General features: G+C 32.2%; 2 protein-coding genes across 6 annotated transcripts in view; one reads left to right on the top strand and one right to left on the bottom strand.

Moving 5' to 3' along the window:
• LOC134686800 (tyrosine--tRNA ligase, cytoplasmic-like) overlaps nucleotides 1-20,596 on the bottom strand; it is a 338,438-nt gene that overhangs the window by 6,011 nt on the left and 311,831 nt on the right. For 2 of the 4 annotated variants that reach the window (XM_063546584.1, XM_063546583.1), the window contains exons 2-8: nucleotides 6,079-6,199; nucleotides 5,346-5,492; nucleotides 4,004-4,179; nucleotides 3,361-3,490; nucleotides 2,614-2,694; nucleotides 1,988-2,039; nucleotides 455-637 (exon numbers count right to left, since the gene is read on the bottom strand). In XM_063546584.1, coding sequence (XP_063402654.1) covers nucleotides 455-637; nucleotides 1,988-2,039; nucleotides 2,614-2,694; nucleotides 3,361-3,490; nucleotides 4,004-4,179; nucleotides 5,346-5,492; nucleotides 6,079-6,144 — 835 coding nt within the window. In that variant the 5' untranslated portion in view covers nucleotides 6,145-6,199. Of the gene's footprint in view, nucleotides 1-454; nucleotides 638-1,987; nucleotides 2,040-2,613; nucleotides 2,695-3,360; nucleotides 3,491-4,003; nucleotides 4,180-5,345; nucleotides 5,493-6,078; nucleotides 6,200-9,359; nucleotides 9,571-20,596 lie in introns of those variants that run through there. The other 2 variants (XM_063546581.1, XM_063546582.1) reach the window with 2 other exon arrangements.
• LOC134686802 (1-acyl-sn-glycerol-3-phosphate acyltransferase delta-like) overlaps nucleotides 9,518-20,596 on the top strand; it is a 43,993-nt gene continuing 32,914 nt past the window's right edge. The window contains exons 1-5 of one of the 2 annotated variants that reach the window (XM_063546587.1): nucleotides 9,518-9,562; nucleotides 15,437-15,600; nucleotides 17,036-17,205; nucleotides 18,568-18,735; nucleotides 20,033-20,186. In XM_063546587.1, coding sequence (XP_063402657.1) covers nucleotides 15,444-15,600; nucleotides 17,036-17,205; nucleotides 18,568-18,735; nucleotides 20,033-20,186 — 649 coding nt within the window. In that variant the 5' untranslated portion in view covers nucleotides 9,518-9,562; nucleotides 15,437-15,443. Of the gene's footprint in view, nucleotides 9,691-15,436; nucleotides 15,601-17,035; nucleotides 17,206-18,567; nucleotides 18,736-20,032; nucleotides 20,187-20,596 lie in introns of both variants that reach the window. The other variant, XM_063546585.1, reaches the window with a different exon arrangement.

Consider the following 20,596-nt stretch of genomic DNA (forward strand, 5'->3'; position numbering starts at 1 on the left):
ATACCATCATTAGGCTGCATTTGAACGTGTAATCTGTTGCATAAATTAAATCCAGTAGGCTGTCTTATAAATATCACATGATATAATGAATATTCAGTTATAACTAAACTGACCTTCTTTACATGTGATTGGATATTAATATCACATGATGTAATGAATATTCATTAAAAAGTAAAAACACAAAAATACTGAACTCCGAGGAAAATTCAAAAAGGAAAATCAAAAATCAAAAGTCCAAACACATCAAACGAATGGATAACAACTGTCATATTCCTGACTTGGTACAGGCATTCTCTAATGTAGAAAATGGTGGACCAATCTTACCTTCTTTACATGTGATTGGATATAACTATCACATGATATTATGAATATTCATTATACAAACATACCTTCTTTACATGTGCTTGGATATAAATATCACATGATATTATGAATATTCATTATACAAACTTACCTTCTTTACATGTGATTGGATAGAGGACATGTTTACAGAAGGATAACAGGCCATTTTCTGTTATATTTCCAGGTTCACAGAAGGCCATCTTTAATTTCTTCTTCACCTGGGCTGCAGTGTCAAGTAAATCTATTTTAGAATCTTCCTCTGATGAACTCATTTTACTACCAGTCAAACCAGGAACTGTAAAAACAACACGTTTGTTAGTAATTTCTTTGATACATAAGATTCAGATGTATAATGTTGAAATTTCTTATGTTTAAAAAGCTTTACAATTATGAAGTTTTAAATTTGATCAAACTTAACTGTCTAGAATGGCAATGCATGGTGAATTATCATGTCAAATTTGATGCAATGGTAGAATCTATATCATACTGCAAATTCATCATTTTACTACTATTCATGGTTGAAAGAAGAGAACACAATTCTTCCCCCCTCCCCTCAGAATGAAAATCTGTTATCCCATGAATATAAATGAACCCAATGTACATCTGCTCAGAGTTCGCGAAAATGGTCGGTCCTGTCGGTCCTATCGGTCAAAATAAGGCTCGGACCAGTATTTTGAAAGCTAGTGCCGGTCCTGATGACCGATGTAAAAACGGCTGTTGCATTGCATTTTTTTCGGTAATTAGTTGTACCACAACTAATTCCAATATGTGTTTACAGGCGTCTGGCGTACTAAATTATAATCCTGATACCTTTGATAACTATTTACACCACTGGGTCTATGCCACTGCTGGTGGACGTTTCGTCCCCGAGGGTATCACCAGCCCAGTAGTCAACACTTCGGTGTTGACATGAGTATCAATAATGTGGTCCTTTATAAATTTCCTGTTAACAAAACTTTGAATTTTTCGAAAAACTAAGGAATTTCTTATCCCAGGCATAGATTACCTTAGCCGTATTTGGCACAACTTTTTGGAATTTTGGATCCTCAATGCTCTTCAACTTTGTACATGTTGCTTTATAAATATTTTGATATGAGCGTCACTGATGAGTTTGTGTAGACGAAACGCGCGTCTGGCGTACTAAATTATAATCCTGGTACCTTTGATTACTATTCAGATGTACCTGCTGCTAATTTCCGGTACTGGTTTCCTGTTATAAACAAACTGAAACCTATGAAAACCAAAGTGCCCATCTACACGTGGCTTGCTAAGTTTGTTCATGGCAAACAATCGGCGATTGAAATCTTAGATAAAGATAACAAGTACGGAGAAAATGATTCAGATGATGAAATAGATAGAGAAAATGACTTTAATTAAGAATAATCAGAAGTGGTCCTTCATTGTTAATTTGTCCGTGGCGGTGAAAAATAAAACTAATAATAATAAAGTTATTTTTGGATAAAATACGTTATTATTTTTATTTTAGGATCAAATTGACAGATTTTTTAGGACTGGCTAAAATTTTGTAGGACTGACAAATAATCTTGCTTTGTCGGTCCCATGACCGATGGGTCAAACGAAGTTTTCGCAAACTCTGATCTGCTGTATGGGTATATAAAAATTGTAAGAACAAATGTACACTTACCCATAGGGTTCATGAAATGTATTCTTTTGGTGTATCCTAAATGTGGCAGGTACTAAAAATAGAAATTAATTATGTAAGTTAGAGGTGTTTAATATTTATTGTGATTGGTCAGTTCTTTTAAAAGTCTTGAAGTAAATACCTCTCATGGTTCCATGTTCAAAATTTTTAGGTGACTTAATTACTCTCATATCTAACATGTCTAACTGATGGATGTTCCAAATTGAGCATGATGGGGTGTGGGAGGCATTCAAAATAATCATTGTGGGTGGTTGCTTTGTGCTCAGAGTTTTGTTAAAAAAAAATAATGTTACAGAAGGATAGGGGCTTAACAAAGGATCTCCCTTGCCCCTATGCATTTAGTTCTTGAACAGCCCTGCTTTTCACCTTTATAATAATTAGGTTAAATAACCAACATGACCAATATTTTCTTAAGATGAAATAAGTGATCAGAAGGTCTTTAAAAGTGCAAAACTTATTCTTTGCAAATTAAGCTTTACCATTTAATTTCTGCCTTCAAACTTTTTCTTTCCTGTCTTTTAAATGATATTAAAAGTCAATATCTTATGCTGTAACAATTTCTAATCATAGTGAAATTTTTATAATGTACCTGTAGCTATTTTGCCTACCTTTTCAGCATAGGTGAATATCTTTCTCTGATCAACACCACCAAACTGTGCATCAACTTTCAAATATTCTTCATCTAAAGCCTGTAAGATGATAAATGAATTCAAAAGATAGATTGATATTTGTATCTTCAAAATCACGTGGCAAATACCAAATGTATATTCTGGACAATAATAAGAAAGTAAAGCAATAAAACTCATAGATTGAAGACAAACTGGCAATATCATGGGTAAAATGGAAAATACTAACAAAAGTACATAAAACACAATACATAAGACTATAAAGACTGAGTAACAATTTAAGAACCTCACATACAACTGGGGTGGACTGAGGTGCTGCAGAAGGGTAAGCAGCTCCAGCTCCACAGATCTGGCAACCATAGGTACGCCTTAGACATTTGATATTCTGATTCCCACAGGTTTTTATTTTACACTCTAATATTTGCTATTGCCTAAGAAAGAACAAATACTTGCTAAAAAGACAGAAAGACCTACTATGGATTCATTTAATTTCCTTGGTACCAATTTTCGTGGATTGAGGAAAACTTGCATGTATGTGGATATTTGATTTCATGGTTTTGTTAAAGTCTGCATATATATATACATCCTATTGGAAAATTTGAAATTCAATGAACATCTAAAGTCTTGGTTCCACTGTATACACAAAAATTTGTTTCTACATATATTAATGAATCCACAGTTTTTGAACGCTTGAGCTGCACTCAAGTTTCCATGGAAACACAGACTTACCTGAAGTCCTGGATATAACAAACCACTTAACAATGGATGTTGGACCTGTTTGACAACTTCAGCGCCAGCCTTCCTTGCATCATGTTCTGTAACCAATGACGACAGTCTGTATACATCTAATGTATATTCCCTGTAGCAATAAATAAAGTAATGTTAAACAAGGAAAGGTGAATTTAGAATTTTATCACAGATGTCACTTCATACATGTAGCTTTTGTATCATGTAAAAGTCCTAGAAATACATCAATATACATAAGGATGAAGAAAAAAGTGTGGAAAACTGATTTACCGAACTGACTGATGGACAGACAGACAGACGGAGTGAAAACCTTATGTCCCCTAAACTTTCCCCAGTAATGAATAACCAGTATCGACCATATTTTACAGTGAATTATTTAAGAAAGATCCATTTTAACTGAATCACCATTTTTGTTTTGTTTGTGTTTCCTAAAATTTTGTAAAAGGTTCCACAGAACAGTGTCTTGCCATCTGTCAGAAAAATACTGAAATTAAAAATGTATTTCTAAGTTTTGCTTCAGACATCTCTTAATCATAAAAAAAGCTTCTGTTGTTGTATCAACTGTATCGTCAAACTTTTCAAATTTTTTTTTCTGTGTAATGTACTCCTCATATACATTACTCACTTGCTCAGCTGAAAATCTGTTCCCTTGACAAACTTCAGTTTTTCTAGAGGCACATTTATAGATTTTAACATTGCCTTGATAATGGCTTCATAATATTTTTCTCTCAACTGCAGCAATGACCAGGGTGCTTTCATGTTATCTAAGTAGGCATGGAGATCAGCAAACAAAATGGTTACCTAGGAAACAGAAAACAATCTAATATTTCTCACCTATGTATTGTAAATTCAGAAATAATTGTGAGGTTTTTATGAAGGTGAATATACAACTTGATGCATATGATAAAACATTCTGATATATCTGATACACATATTTGTATGCAGATTTCCTGAAATCGTAACAAATTAATCTTGCATTTTAAAAATTTGTCCATTATTACTGGTATTCGAAAAATCACAATAACAAACGCATGCAATTATTTATAAATTTACATGCAACAATGCATTTATTGGCATGACCATACAACTGTGGGTGTATGTTGTAATTGTTCTGCAGTAATGTAATTATACAACACTCATAGAATATCTGTGGAAAGAGGTATGGTACATTTTACTGTATATACAAAATTTAGTCCTGGTATCTACGATGAGTTTATTTACAACCACTGTGTTGATGCCACTGCTGGTGGAGATTTATTTCCCCGAGGGTATCACCAGCCCCGTAGTCAGAACTTTTTGTGCTGACATGAATTATCATTGATATCATGGATATGGTAATATCTATAAATTAACTGTTTACAAAATTTTAATTTTTTGAAAAACTAAGGCTTTTCTACCTCAGGCATAGATTACCTTAGCTTTATTTGGCATAACTTTTATGAATTTTAGTCCTTAATGCTCTTCAACTTCGTACTTTATTTGGCCTTTTTAACTGTTTTGGATTCGAGCGTCACTGATGAGTCTTTTGTAGACGAAGCCTGTGTCTGGCGTACTGTATATACAAAATTTAGTCCTGGTATCTATGATGAGTTTATTTACAAGCAATTTGCCTGTCTTAATGGTTTTGCAATATCATATCAAGAAAAAAACAATCTGCCTTTTTTCCATGTCAAAAATATGGGCAACACATGGATTGCCTGTTCAAGCTGTTTGTCTATACATATACATTGTATACAAACTGATTTTCCTATCAAATTTCTGTTATTTTTGTCAAAAAAATACAAATAGTATCATATGTCTCACATTTGCAAAGAAAAGATCTGGCAACAGAATAGGCTTACCTCACACCCAGCATGTAAGAAATCAGCAACTTTTGACAATGTTTGACATGGCAACAAAATAGGTTTACCTCACACCCAGCATGTAAGAAATCAGCAACTTTTGACATGATAACAAAATAGGCTTACCTCACACCCGGCATGTAAGAAATCAGCAACTTTTGACATGGCAACAAAATAGGCAACATGTGGTCTGCCGGTTGTAGCTGTTCCCCAATAGATTTTCAAGTCTCTTTCCTTTATAATTGGTGTGATCCTGTCCTCACCCAGAACTTCCTATTAAAAAAAACATTTTCAAAGGATATTTATATAAACAATATTAGATATCAACTTATCAGAAAAATTTACCCCAGTCAACTTTCATGACTTAAGACATTTCTATTGATTACAGTCAATTTGACTTCATAGGACTTCAATCTCATTAAGTGGCAGCTTAGTCATGGCAGTGTTTGAAAAAAATCTTTAGTGGGACAACTTGTTTTCCTTTCTTTCAGAAGGGTTCAAAATACATGAATTATGTGCGTTTAAGAAAGAAATGATCATCATCCTCTATTTTGTTTTTAAGTGTAAGCATATATCTGTTTCTACTACTTAATGCATATATGTCTTCATTTTAATAGTTTATAACAAGAAAGCTGCAGTTTCCATCTAAATATCTTATATCTATTATCCTGATTATCATCCAGAAATGTAATGATAATTTTAATGTTTCTTATGTTCTGTGGCTTCATATATTTTTGTGGGTAACAATTTTTTTATATGGTTTGCAGAAAACTAGCATATTCATGGACATTATTGATTATCTTTTTAAAACACATCTTTGTTACATGTACGAAAAATTTCTTTTCAAAGTAAAATATACCTGTAAATTTCTTTTAATCAGTTCAAGTTTCTCCTCAGGACTGTAGGCAGTTCCATTTTCAGCCATTTTGTTAAATAATTACTTATGTCTCAAGAAAGCACAGGTAAATAATTGTATCAAACTGAAAAATAAATTAATATCATAAATATATCAAGGATCAAAATAATCTTTTTTAATCTTTTTTAAAGAATTTAGAAGAATTGAAGTCCTATAATGTACATTTGTAGTATACTTTTTATTTTACATAAAATGCTGTTTTATGTACAACAATCATTCTGTGAGGATTGCATGGCAAAACATAGTCCCCTACAGGTTAAAAATTCATTGTAATGGATCTATAACTTGTCATGGTGTAAACTACATAAAATTATAAACATTAAACCGACCATTAAAATCTTCAAAAAATTTACTAAAGACAAGAGGCTGTCACAACGACAGCAAACCGGATTTATTAACATTTATTTGTGTCCTGGCAATATCACAAGAACCATTACTGATGAATGGTGAAAGTGAAAATTTTCAATATCAAATTTGACCTTCATTTTGTCATCAGTATCAACATATTAAAATTTGAAAAGCTTAGATTGAATGGTTCATGAGTAAATGCAATAACGTGAATGGAAACGCCATTTTACGATCTTTCAAGAACCATAACTCCTAAACCGTAAAAGGCAAAATCGTCATTATTGAACTTGACCTCTATTTTGTCATCAGTAACATCATATAAATATTTCAAAAGCTTTGGTTGAATGGTTCATGAGAAAATGCACGGACACGACTGGAAACACCATTTTTCAATCTTTCAAGAACCATAACTCCTGAACGGTAAAAGTCAAAATCGTCATTATTGAACTTGACCTCCATTTTGTCATCAGTAACAACATATTAAAATTTAGGAAGCTTTGGTAGAACAGTTCATGCGTAAATGCACGGACACGACTGGAAACTCCATTTTTCAATCTTTCAAGAACAATAACTCCTGAACGGTAAAAGTCATAATCGTCATTATTTAACTTGACCTCCATTTTGTTATCAGTAACAACATATTAAAATTTGGGAAGCTTTGGTAGAACAGTTCATGCATAAATGCAGGAACACGACTGGAAACTCCATTTTTCAATCTTTCAAGAACCATAACTCCTGAACGGTAAAAGTCAAAATCGCCATTATTGAACTTGACCCTCATTTAGTTGTCAGTAACAACATATTAAAATTGTTCTATTTTTAGCCATGACGGCCATGTTTTTTGACGAAATAGAAAATAAAACACAAACTTTATTTTATACACCCTACTGATCATCATTCAGTTGAAGTTTGGTTGAATTTGGAGGAGAAGATTTTTTAAAGTTAGCAAATATGATGAACAAATTGTGAAAAATTGTCATTAAAGGACAATAACTCCTTAAGGGGTCAATTGACAATTTTGGTCATAATAACTTATTTGTAGATCTTACTTTGCTGATCATTTTTGCTGTTTACAGTTTATCTTTATCTATAATAATATTCAAGATAATGACCAAAATCTGCAAAATTTCCTGAAAATTACCAATTAAGTGGCAGCAACCCAACAATGGGTTGTTTGATTCATCTGAAAATTTCAGGGCTGATAGATCTTGACCTAATGAACATTATTACCCCATGTCAGATTGCTCTAAATGCTTTCGTTTTTGAGATATAAGCAAAAAACTGCATTTTACCCCCATGTTCTATTTTTAGCCATGGCTGCCATGTTTTTTCACAAAATGGAAAAAAAAACACAACCTTTATTCTAGATACCCTAAGGATCATTCAGCTAAAGTTTGGTTGTAATTGGTTCAGTAGTTTCAGAGAAGAAGATCTTTGAAATAGTTTACGACAACGACGAACGGATGACGACGGACGCCAAGTGATGGCAAAAGCTCACCTTTCCTTTTAGGAAAGGTGAGCTAAAAAAAAGAGAAAAGCTGAAATTGTGAAAATCAAAATTTGACCTGTACCTTGTCATGATAAAATAATACATTAAATATCCAATAATATTTTCAAGCCTGAAAAAAAAATGTCAGGAAAACTGATTTGCTGTACTGACGAATGAACAGACAGACGAACAGAGTGGAAATCTAGAGTTCCCTTTGACTTCATCAGTATGGGACTAAAAACACTAGGAATGGGCAGTTAAAGAACTTATACAGCCTCACTAAATCTTTCAAAACTTTTGCTTTAATCAATAGTCAATTAACAGCCTTCACACTCAATTTTTGAGTCCACAAGCCAGTACTCTAGTAGATCATTTTTTTGAAAATTTAAGTTGGCTTTTGTTGGCTTGTAGAGAAGAATTGTACAAGACTGAAAGCAATTTTACAACTTAAAAGCCAATAGGCCAGTTCCGGGATACAGTTTTCTGACAAATCTGTCAGGTGACAAAAATTAATGCATCGTTTTTTTTCCCCAAATGTTGAGTAAACTGTCAAAAATTTGATTTTATATACTGCAAAAATATTTGGGAAATCAATATCTAATAAGGCAGCAACCATTTGATTTTCTGGGGGGGGGGGGGGGGGGGCTATGTTTTTTTTGGGAAAAAAAAGTTTGTTTCCAGTTTTTGGAGAAAAAAATTATTTGTTTTTGATTCTGAGAAAAAAAAAATGTTTGTTTCACCCTCAGCTGCCACTATATGTAATGCTAAAATTGAGAGAAAAAAATTGTTTTCGACTTGTCGTGAAAAAAATAGATTGTTTTTCGCCACAGGCGGAAAAAAAAAATTGTCCAGAAAAAAAACCCATAGCCCCCCTGAAAATCAAATGGTTGCTGCCTAAGATGGCCACCCTCCCTCAGTGGTACAGGAATCAAGATAACGTACTTACAGAACATTAATTATTTCTACACTTAGCATGCTTCTAAGTACAAAATGTATCCTACAGAATGACGATTATGAAAGTGCTGGAATTTTTTAATAGAGCAGGGATCCGGGCGCACCTTCTATCTGGTAAATGACATAAAGGTGTGCGAAATTGACGATTTTTTCCAGTGAAAGACACGATTCCAGAAGTGACGTACATGTATGCCAAAAGCCATAGGTTAAGCGTGAAGACCGAGTCAATATATGATTCCTTGTGCCAACCTCATGAAATGAACATGCAATATCTTTTTTCCATCATTATACAAAACCTTTAAAGTAAAAATAGTTTTTGTCTTCAGTATATTTACGAAAATTCAAGTGGACAGATGGAATTTTTCTCATTCATTTGTGATTTGCACAGCACTGTTAGTGATTTTTATAACCAACGAAATCTTGATGTCTTTACCTGACTAGACAAAATGTTCGTAAAACAAGCTAGAATAAATTATGGAAGTGTAAAAATGAAGCCCAGGAACATAGATTTAGGAACTAAATTATGACATATGATTTCATCATCAAAAAACGTGTTTACCGGAAGTGAGTCGTAAAGTTTGTAGATGTCGTAAATTACAAGAATTACGACATCCTAAAACGCAACTGTTTGTTTTGGTACAAATTTTAACCCATTGATCAAGTTTTCCAGTATCTATCTGGGTCACTGTGACAAATGAACTTTGTCCCCTACATTACATAACTTATTTCATATTTATTTTTCATCTCAAGCAAATCTTACACTGGTAAGGCTCTGTAACAAGACATAATTTAGCTACTTTGGGTTGGAATGAGGGAGAATACGGGTCAGTTCGACACACATCACGAATGCTTCCATAATGTTCTAGGTCGCCCCTTTCAAGTTCGAACACACACGTTTTCACCTTTTCAAAGGCATTGTGTTAAACGAGTTTCTAATGATGTTTAATTTGTGTATATGGACCATAATTTGGTATTCAGCCTTTGGTTTCTTTTTGTATCCTTTTTCATAAGTTCTAAAATTTTAACTTTTATTTTGTGGGTTGTGTTGCTGTTAAAATAGTATGAATGGAACAATTGAGTTTTTCGAGAAAAAATTAATACATTTTGATTCACCGTTTACGTGACATGAAACCAAACAGGAAACCAATCTTTATTTTCTTTATTTTGCACAATATAATTCAAAAGGCATAAATAAACACCATTACTAGTGTTACTTGCTTCATGTTAATATTTAAAATCTATTTTCAATGTTATATTAAAGTTTTTTTTAATCCTGACAGGAAACCATAAGAAACCGAAAGCATTTTTTTAGTTTTATTTCATTGCAAAATCTGCTTAAAATAATCTGAACAGTATACTTTTTCTTAAAATCCATCTTAAATGTAACAGGATTATAAAACTCCTAAATATGTGTTTGTTTTGAAAACAATTAGTACAATTTATTCAGAATTTTCCGTATTTTCTCCATTGATACAGGATACCATAATCATTGTATCTTGATGTTTAAGCAAAAAAAATGTATTTATATTTGGTTTTGATATTCCAGTTAATATATACAATTTATTCCAAATCATTGGCAATGTAACATTCTTTAAATCCAGTAAAGAAAAAAACTTTTAACTTAGAATTAAAATCTTTAAAATAGGCAAAATGTGATACTTATGACCTGTACACCATCTACATGGTTTCCACATTTTAACCTACTTTAGTGGGCTAAAATCAATAAAGTACTTCCTTTCAAGTCATGCATGGTAAAAGTTTACTTCTCTTTTGACAAGTTTATTGTGTTTCTGATAAGTGTTTGCAGAACATGAATAAAAAATATTAATTAAAAACTGTGACAGGATTCCAACTTTGTACATTTTTAGTGTAACGGTATATTAACATGTATTTGTTATTAAATTATATTTATTCACCTAAAATATCCAGTAATATTTACTGCTGAAGTTAAATCAATCCAACGAGCATTGGTACAATGATAAGAGACGTAATTTCGATTGATTTTTCCAAGGACTCTTCACGTCATTATCGGGAAACGAAGTGTGTTTTAACGTCTGTCAAATATGAAATCGATTTTTTCAAGTCATTGGGCATTTATTTTCACACAGGATCGTATGTAACATTATGCACATAGGAAAAATAACAGACCACCGGCGCAATCTCATTGACAATTGTATTTTCCTCTTTTAAACAAGAAGAAACAAGTCTACAGATTATGTTTGCTAACATCCCGTTGGAAACAAAAACAATGTTTAGACCTAGTATTTCGTACATCCGGCCGTAATGGTGTTATCACATGTTAGTCACGTGTTTCAAGTATGACCGGAAATGGTTAGAACTTAAGGACAAAAACAATTTTAATAAATAACTGGACTTCTGTTTCGTGTGAAATGTAACGCATAACGACAACGTAATTTTCTTACTTAATTATTACGAAGATCAAAACAAGAATGTAAATCATCTCGGATTTACCTGTTTGAACATCTCGCGAGAGTTCATATTTGCATATTGTTTTTAAGAATTCTATTACAACAAAGCAGATTACATCATCTAAAAATTGCGTTACGAAATCGGATTCAAAAATCACGCCACTGTTCTTACATCTGCTACATAAATACTTATAGTTCTCAGTATTTTCTTCTCACTATTCTTATGGGTCGATGTTCTTTGTTATTTGAAAGCAAAAGTTACGAATTTGCCGGTGACGATTATCTATAAATCAGTCAGCGTTATGCTCTTCGGAAGCAATAAGTAACGCGAGAAACGACACAAAAATACGGTTGTAGAATCTTTGAAATTCGTATATTTTAAAATTTTTTCTAGGGAAGAGTAGCATACACTTGTATGTTGATAAAAATAATGGCATCTTTAGATGTAGTTGCAACTTTTCTTACAGTAATTCACATTTTATCACTTTTCTATAGTTATAGGAAACGGAGCCCAATAGCAAATTATGGTCCATATATATTAGTTTGTAGTCAAGGATAGGCTTTTTTCTTTGGCGCAATCCTACAACGTTGCAAGGCTACTATGCGGTATGGGCTTTGCTCATTGTTGAAGGCCGTACAGTGACCTATAGTTGTTAATGTCTGTGTCTTTTTGGTCTTTTGTGGATAGTTGTCTCATTGGCAATCATACCACATCTTCTTTTTTATCTATTATAATATTTTTCTGTGTCGCCTTCCTACTTGTCCTACAAGGTCGCAAGCAATTTTATTTTTTTCTGTATCGCCTTCCTACATGTTCTACAAGGTTGCAAGCTAATTAATTTTTTTTCTGTGTCGCCTTCCTACAAGCTCGCAAGATATTTTATGTTTTTCTGTGTGGCCTTCCTACAAGGTCTCAAGCTATTTTTTTTTTTGTGTTGCCTTCCTACAATGTCGCAAGCTATTTTAATTTTTTCTGTGTGCGCCTTCCTACAAGGTTGCAAGCTATTTTATTTTTTTCTGTGTCGCCTTCCTACAAGGTTGCAAGCTATATTATTTTTTTCTGTGTCGCCTTCCTACAAGGTCGCAAGCTATTTTATTTTTTTTCTGTGTCGCCTTCTTACAACGTTGCAAGCTATTTTTTTTCTTTTTCTGTGTCGCCTTTCTACATGTCCTACAATGTTGCAAGGCTATATTTGTTTTTCTGTGACGCCTTCCTACAATCATGACAACATTGCAAGGCTATATTTTAATATTTTTCTGTGACGCCTTCCTACAACCATGACAACGTTGCAAGGCTATTTTGATATTTTTTCTGTGATGCCTTTTACAACCTTGCAAGGCTATTTTATTTTTTTTCTGTGATGCCTTTCTTCAACGTTGCCAGGCTTTTTTCTGTTTTTCTTTGACGCAATCCTACAAAGTTGTGTATTGTATGGTATCAGTGTGGCCATGAACAAGATGTCATACTGACCGAATTGATAATTTTCTATGTGAAAAATATTTCTCAATTTAAAAATGTTCCAGGTCTATATATATGTGATATTATTAGATTAAATTACCAAATCATTTAAAGTACAATGTACATGTACTATTCATTATTTTTCACAAGGATCAAATAAATGTCCTTCTTTGTGGGTAATTTTAATTTGGAAAAATTAACAATCATTTAATATTCTTACGCAAGAAAATAAATCCTGGTATTCTAGCTACAAACATTGTACATGTATTCATCTTTTCTTTTGATACAATAACGAGAATCTTGCAAATAAACAGAAAAAAAGGCTTGTAAGCACAGCATACAGATATGACACTTTTCTAGACCACAAAACAGCATGTGCAAAAAATTCTGCAAAGAATTGTAACCTTTGAAATTGTTGTCGAGTGCTAAACCCCCACAGTGATTTTGAAAAGTTGGCAGACCTGTATGATCTTTCAGTTTTTTATTTAAAATTTTCATCGTTTTTACTCCTATTAGGAACAATATATATTTGGGTGACTTGACACTACTTAATTATAGCTGATTTAATTTGAGGTCATAGTTAAGAAATATCACAAACCTGAAACTGAAAATGTGTAAAAAAAACTTCCTTGCCATTATCTTAATAAGTTCTGATAACATCGATAAAATGTCATTCAAACTAAGTAATAAGTGATGCCTGTATATCAAACTTGTAATCTGTCACTTCAAAGGAGTAGAGGTCAGGTTAGCACAGTAAGGACCGATTTTTGCCTCAAATTTTTCAGGTTCATCTGATGAAAAACTTTGGACACTTTTTAAACATTTAAGTGTCTATTTCACTCGATTCAATTAGTTTAAGTGAAAGATTTCAATTGATTTAGTCCTTTAAGACGCTCAAATTCAAACTTAAATATGATTAATCTGTCAAATATGCCATAATACATGTAATATGTCACTTTTCAGATGGTTTTTGTCAAAAATGAAAGTGGCGGCATCCATGTTCACTCTCAACCTTTACATATGTTATGTATTACATTTTATCTTAGCTCCTATACATTTCTCGGAATATGATTGGCTAAAAGCGACCTCGTGGAGACCGTGTATATTCAATATTAGGTTAGTAGGGAGGCGGGGCTTATTTTCATACATGGTTAGTTGTGGATTAACGACTTGGGCACTGTTTGATTATTTGAAACTATTAAAGTTCTGTTTAATATTGTTGATATCAAGGTTGTTGATAATAAGTATTTATCGTTTACATTAGTTGTTTAGTGCAGACCAATTGAAGAAGGTTCTTAAAATTGAACACTTCAACACTTTAATACAGAAATAATAAGAAGATGTGTTATGATAGCAAATAAGACAACTTTAGTCTAAATTCAACAAATAAAGATAGTCGGTAAGTTAAATTCGTTTCATAGTGTGCTAGTGACCTAATATGATATATACAGGGTAAGTAAATTCCATATGGGGTTAGAAGACTTCCATTCAAATATTAAGAATGAATACAAATACGGCCACTTCCATTTAAGATGAAAACCGTCTCAAAGGAGTAGGTCCGGTCCGGTAAGGATCGATTTTGTCCTCAATTTTCAAGTTCATCTAATGAAAGATTTTAGACACTTTTTAAACACTTAAGTGTCTATTTCAATTGATTCAATTAGTTTAAGGGATAGATTTTAACTGATTTAGTCATTTAAAGTGCTCCGATTCAAGCTAAGATATGAACAATCTATCAAATATGCAAAAAAATGTCACTTTCCACATGGTTTTTGTGAAAAATGAAAGTGGCTGCATCCGTGTTCATCCTCAATCTTTATATATATTATGTATTATCATACAATATAACTTACGTTTCAATATTATGAATAAACACGAATGCGGCCACTTTCATTTAAGAAGGAAACCGTCTAAAATTTAACTAAAATGCAAAAATTTTGAAGATTTCAGTAATTTTGCATGACTTAATGATGCTAGTACCCGATATATGTGCATTGTGTAGTCAAAAACAGCCCATATTTATGAAGCAGAAACATTCTACTAATTTCCAATAAATAGCTTAAAGATTACATTTTCACAATTTTGTAAAACTGCCATATTTTGGGGCCAAAAAGGGGTCTTACTAAACCTACTCCTTTAACTCAAATACTAAAATTGTGAAGATTTCAGTTACATGTATATAGCATGACTTAATGATGCTAGTACCTGATAAATGTCATTATATTGTAAAAATCAGCCCATATTTATGTCACAGAAGTATTCTTCTTCCAATGAATAGTTAAACATGTAAAACTTTATTCTAACAATTTTGTAAAACTGATTTATTTTGGGGCCAAAAAGTGGTCATACTGGACCTACACCTTTGTCATAATCGCATTCACTTTATCAAAGAATGCAAACAGCTTTTGAATAAACTACTTTTCATTTGAAAAATTCATGTATTTTTATTCATGTAAATACACCTTTATTGGGGTTGATCAGGCCGTAGTCGGATTAAATCTAGCTCTTACTATTTACTTACACTAAGTGGCTTGTAACATTCATGTTTTTTCATGGACTGAATATTCAGACCCAAATATGGCCTTTCCTTAAGTTAACGAACTCCATAACAATGTTTTTCAGAAAGAAGATGATTGAATCCATTTTTTACTTGCTATTTGTATACATCTACCTTGTCAGTGGACTTTTTGTCAACTTTCTACAACTATGTTCCATGGTTATATGGCCATTCAATAAAAGTCTTTACAGAAAAGTCAACTGGTGCTTAGTTAGATCTTATTGGAGCCGTAAGTATCTGTATAGATTTTGAGAGCAGATATTATATAATTGACGCATAGCTTAAACAGGTGATAGAGTACGTTGATTGTTACCCCGAGATATCATTGTCAACAATGGTAAGAATAACTATCAACCAATCAAAATATATGACATTTTATGGTGATGTCTTGAAAAATAATATAGGAAAAAATCGCATGTGACTCAAAAATAGAAATTTAAGCAAATGAGAACAGTTAGCAAGACAAAAAGTTGATTGTGAGCTTAGCGCCTGATGGTAATGTATCTATTGGCTAAAAATTTGTAAAGATTTGTAACTGGATACAGTTCAAATCTTAAGAGTTAATAATTCTTTGAAAAGCCTACCTTGATTATGTTGATAATATCTGGTAATGCACTATGCACACTTCAGATTGATTATTCCGTAAAAAAACAGAAACGTGAAACACTCATGAACCACATCAACAAACAACAACTACTGAACATCAGATTAAAGCATATTTAGCATTGGACTCAGGTTTTTCAGAATTGATGATAGATGTAATTAAATATTAAACAAACTTATAACCAAATTACCATTTTGAAATTGAGCGAAAAACTTTAAAAAATTCAGTGGATATTTGTATAAAATTTCACAACTTTTGGTGATTTTGGTTTGAAATGTTCAGACACTTTGTTTTTTTCACACATCATTGTCAATATAATGGAATTTGATGTGACTGTCATATAAGTGAGAGGTTTATCTAGCTGTAAAACCAGGTTTAATCCACCATTCTCTGCAGGTTGCATTACTGTAAATATTGACAATGCAATTTCCCATATGAACTCCTTATACAGCTAAAACTGTACCACTTTTACTATGAAGTTTGAAAATAATCTTATCCTTTAAAAATGGAAAGTATATATGCACCACATTTTTTTTCAAAATAGGTCAAAATATAGGGCTGTGCGGCATATTTTCAACATTTATATGCCCTGAACTTTTCAGAGTTAAAACTAACACTCATTTTCTTAACTACCCCTACCTCAAATGAAGGGTTACCACAGATTTTAATGTAAACAATATGCATGGTAACATTCCCAAGTTATGTCTCTATGAGATGGAACACAGAGAGCATAACTTGGAACCAGTATATATATGTAAACACAATTAATTTTCTATGAATATTCTAAATCTCCCCAAAAGAGGCGTGGTTTGAGAAACAGCTGTATTTACAAAATGCAACATGCAGAAGAAATTGCCTGTAGTCTTGTACCAACACAGAAATATCACAGATCTTCATTTGAGCTTGTATTTTTGCCATTTGATTATTAGGGACTTTCTGTTTTGACTTTTGCTCAGGGTTCAGTATTTTTGTGAATTTACTTTTTACCTATTCAAGTATTACATTTCTCTGTGTCCACATTTGCAAAAAGGTGTTTGATGTTAATTTGATATTTTTACAGAATTTACTTTTGTGGCAGAATGGTGGTCTGGCTGTGATTGCATACTGTATATGCATCCTGATGAGAGAGAACGCATAGCTACAGAACATATCGTTGTTACAATGAACCATACATATGAAATTGATTGGTTGATGGCATGGATTATAGCTGAAAGATACGATTTAATTGGTGTAGGTATCTAAGCGGTTTAATTGATGCAATGTTTGAAAAAACATAAATAGATAGGAATGTATTTTCATCATAACGATTTTATATTTTTTGCTTAAGTGTTTGACAGATTTGATGCATTTTCTCTTGACAACATGTGTGAAAAGATGCAATAATTTTTTTTTCCTCACATGAATTTTAGCATCCATACATTTCTTATTTCAACTACCTCCCCATTAGTATTAGAAATTTCATTTTATTAAAAGAGCCAGTTGGTTTATGCTATGAAACTGTATTTTGATTTGATTTAATTTTCTGTTTAAAAGGAAATTATCAATATCATTTTATGTTGCATGTATGGAAAGTCATTGTTATGTATATATTTAATTAATTTATAACTCAACAAATCAACTATACCTATTGTTGTATTCTGAATATACATTTAAATGTACAGTGCTACATGTATTTCAATTTGTGTACCATTGATATTCCACTGATAAAAATTGATGATGCTTCCCAAACAGCTACTTAAGATACCGTATAGCGTGTTATTTTCGCGGGTGTAAAATTTCGCGATTTTCATGGAATAAGGTATACGAAAAAATTTGGCGGTTATTTTTTTGGCGGATTCAACATTTTTAACATAACCTTTGCATGTACACTTTTAAATTGGCGGGATTTATTTAGGCGATTTTGTTCTATCCGCGAAAATAAGCGAAAATTTACACCCTGCGAAAATAACCCGCTATACGGTACTTTAAAGAGAGGGTTCAAAACCTCATATGTCACTTTTGAACAAAAGTCTTCAGAGGAAAACATATATATTTATTTATGTAACTATGAGAGAATAATTAAATTATATTCCATATTTTTACTACTGAAAAACTAAGAAAAATATTACAAAACACATATGAAAATTATTTTTTGGTTAATAGGCTGCTAAAAAGCAAGAAGAAGCCATGTCAATAAATGAAAATCATTAATCCAATTAAAATGTCCAACTTGAATTGTTAAACACGTACCATACCCAAAAATAAAAAAATTGTTGAAAAATACAAAAACCTTTGATAAAAAAGATTACAGAGAAAAGCAAAGATGCTATATATGACTATGGGAAGCACACTGATCTTTCAGTTGTATTTTTATGATGCTTGTACATTCTTGTGTGGTGTTTCCAAATATTAACTTTTTGCATTTTCTGCTCTTTCTTAAGTGTTTTTCTGCTGGTTTTCTGTCTGCAGTTGACAACTATTTCTCACTTTATTTTAGGGCAAACTTGATTCATATAATCTTACTTACTAGTCGTAGTATATTAATTTTTTAACTTAAGTATAATTTTGAAGTATGTAGGAAATTTAAATTATCTCCCTTTAAATATTCTTCAGGGAACAAAGATATATGGCAAGGAATCCCTACGATTCGTACCTACTATGGGTTGGTCCTGGATTTTTGTGGAGAGTATATTCTTAAAGAGAGACTGGAACAAAGATAAAAAACGTATCCATGATGGTGTCAAGGAACTGGTTGCCTTCCCTGATGGATACTGGTTTACGGTAAATACTGCTTAAGAAATATTTCATGGAAGCCACAGATTATTGGAAATTTACACATGGCCTAGGCCGTGATATTCGAATTTTATCCTGAGCGTTAGCAAGGGATAAAATTAATGAATATCACGGCCCAGGTAATGTGTAAATTTCCAACAATCTATGGCTTCCATGAATTATTTCGATTCTAATAGGACAAATACGGTCATTAGAAAACTGAAGCGAGGGTGGGTATGCTGTACGGTGGCTGTTCTTTTTTACTCCCTGTTAGATATAGCTCAAATATCTTTATAAATATGTAGCTTGCGTATGTTATTTTGTGAATAACTGCTAGAAAAAAACTTTTTAATTCATTAAATTCTCAAACCCAACATTTGCCATTTTTAATTTACATGTTTTTCTCGTAAGCTTCCGTCAAATCCAAAGTTGACATTTTGTTGACTTGCTGAAATGAGTAAACATGCGAATAATGCAATAGAATAGAAAATAAAACAAAACCTACCTCAAAAGTCTGTTTAAATACAATGTCATAAGAATTCTGATGGTTCACGTAACAGAAAACTTTCCACTTAAGCGGTTTCATTTGTATGACGTCATGTTTTGAAATGACTTAAATGCGCCAAAAAGATTAATAGACTTTCGCAAAATTTTATTTTATTTTTATTCTGTTGATTTTCCCGAGCTCTTGTGCATTACTTCTTTTAATTATGCATACGAATAAGAACAAAAGTTATTTGTCTTTTTTTTAAATGCACTTTTTAAAACAATTAAATCAGCAAAGGTTCTGCAAATAGGTTCCAATACATGTAGATTTACGCAGGAAGTATATTGTAACATCCATTATTATGTATATCTCTGAGTCTGCGCTTAGTATATTTTATAGAGAATTTTATCACATTGTTGTTTACACAGCTAAAGAAGCATGTCATATTAGAATTAAGCTTTACTCATAATTGAAATTTATGCATTATTATGCTATTTTATAGAAAAACAGAAATTTACAATGTCTATTAGCATGATTAGGTTAACAAATAGTGTCAACAGTGAACTGGAAAAAAAAAAGATTTTTCTTGTCCTTTCTCTAAAATGCAAATTACATTCACTGATCATTGCTGATCAAATTAATTATAAATAGAATATAGTAGAATGGGTATAAGATATGGAGTTGTCTGGGGGTCCTACAAAAATTATATGATTGGAAAACTAAAAAGATAGTAAAAATTCAATGGGAGCTTAAAGGATTAAGATATATATGTTTTATTTTGCATGTGAACTGTTATTTAATGAATATGTATTTTGTTAGTTGCTCCTTTTTCCTGAAGGAACCAGATACACACCTGAGAAACATGAAGCCAGTTGTGAAGTGGCCAGACAGAAAGGCTATCCTGAACTCAAACATCATCTCTTACCTAGAACTAAAGGCTTTGCCTATTCTATGCAAGAAATGAAAGGGAAAGGTAAGCAGTGCTATACATGCTATAGTCATTACTGCTGCAACTCTTGTTTCAAAAAATCTTAAGAGTGAAAATACTCATAAGTCATATACATTTCAGTATAACATAATTATGATCAATTTTAATTGCAAGAGTTTTTGTGAAAAAAGTCACTGGTTTATTATTATTTGTGGGAAACCAATTTTGATCAGTTATTGACTTTGAATTAGCTTTTAGTAACTAAGACATGGTACAGCATGAAGTCAGGCTATGGATAACGTCATTGAGTCAAAGGAATTTGTCTTTGGACAGCATGGTAACATAGGAGTCAGGCATTGGATACCATGTTGTAATATGATTCATGCATTGGACACCCTAATGAGGCTGGGGATAAAATATTGTATAATGGATTGTGCTTGTCTTTAAATAGACCA

Source organism: Mytilus trossulus, chromosome 10 (assembly GCF_036588685.1).
Source record: "Mytilus trossulus isolate FHL-02 chromosome 10, PNRI_Mtr1.1.1.hap1, whole genome shotgun sequence".
In the NCBI taxonomy this organism is placed as follows: Eukaryota; Metazoa; Mollusca; class Bivalvia; order Mytilida; family Mytilidae; genus Mytilus; species Mytilus trossulus.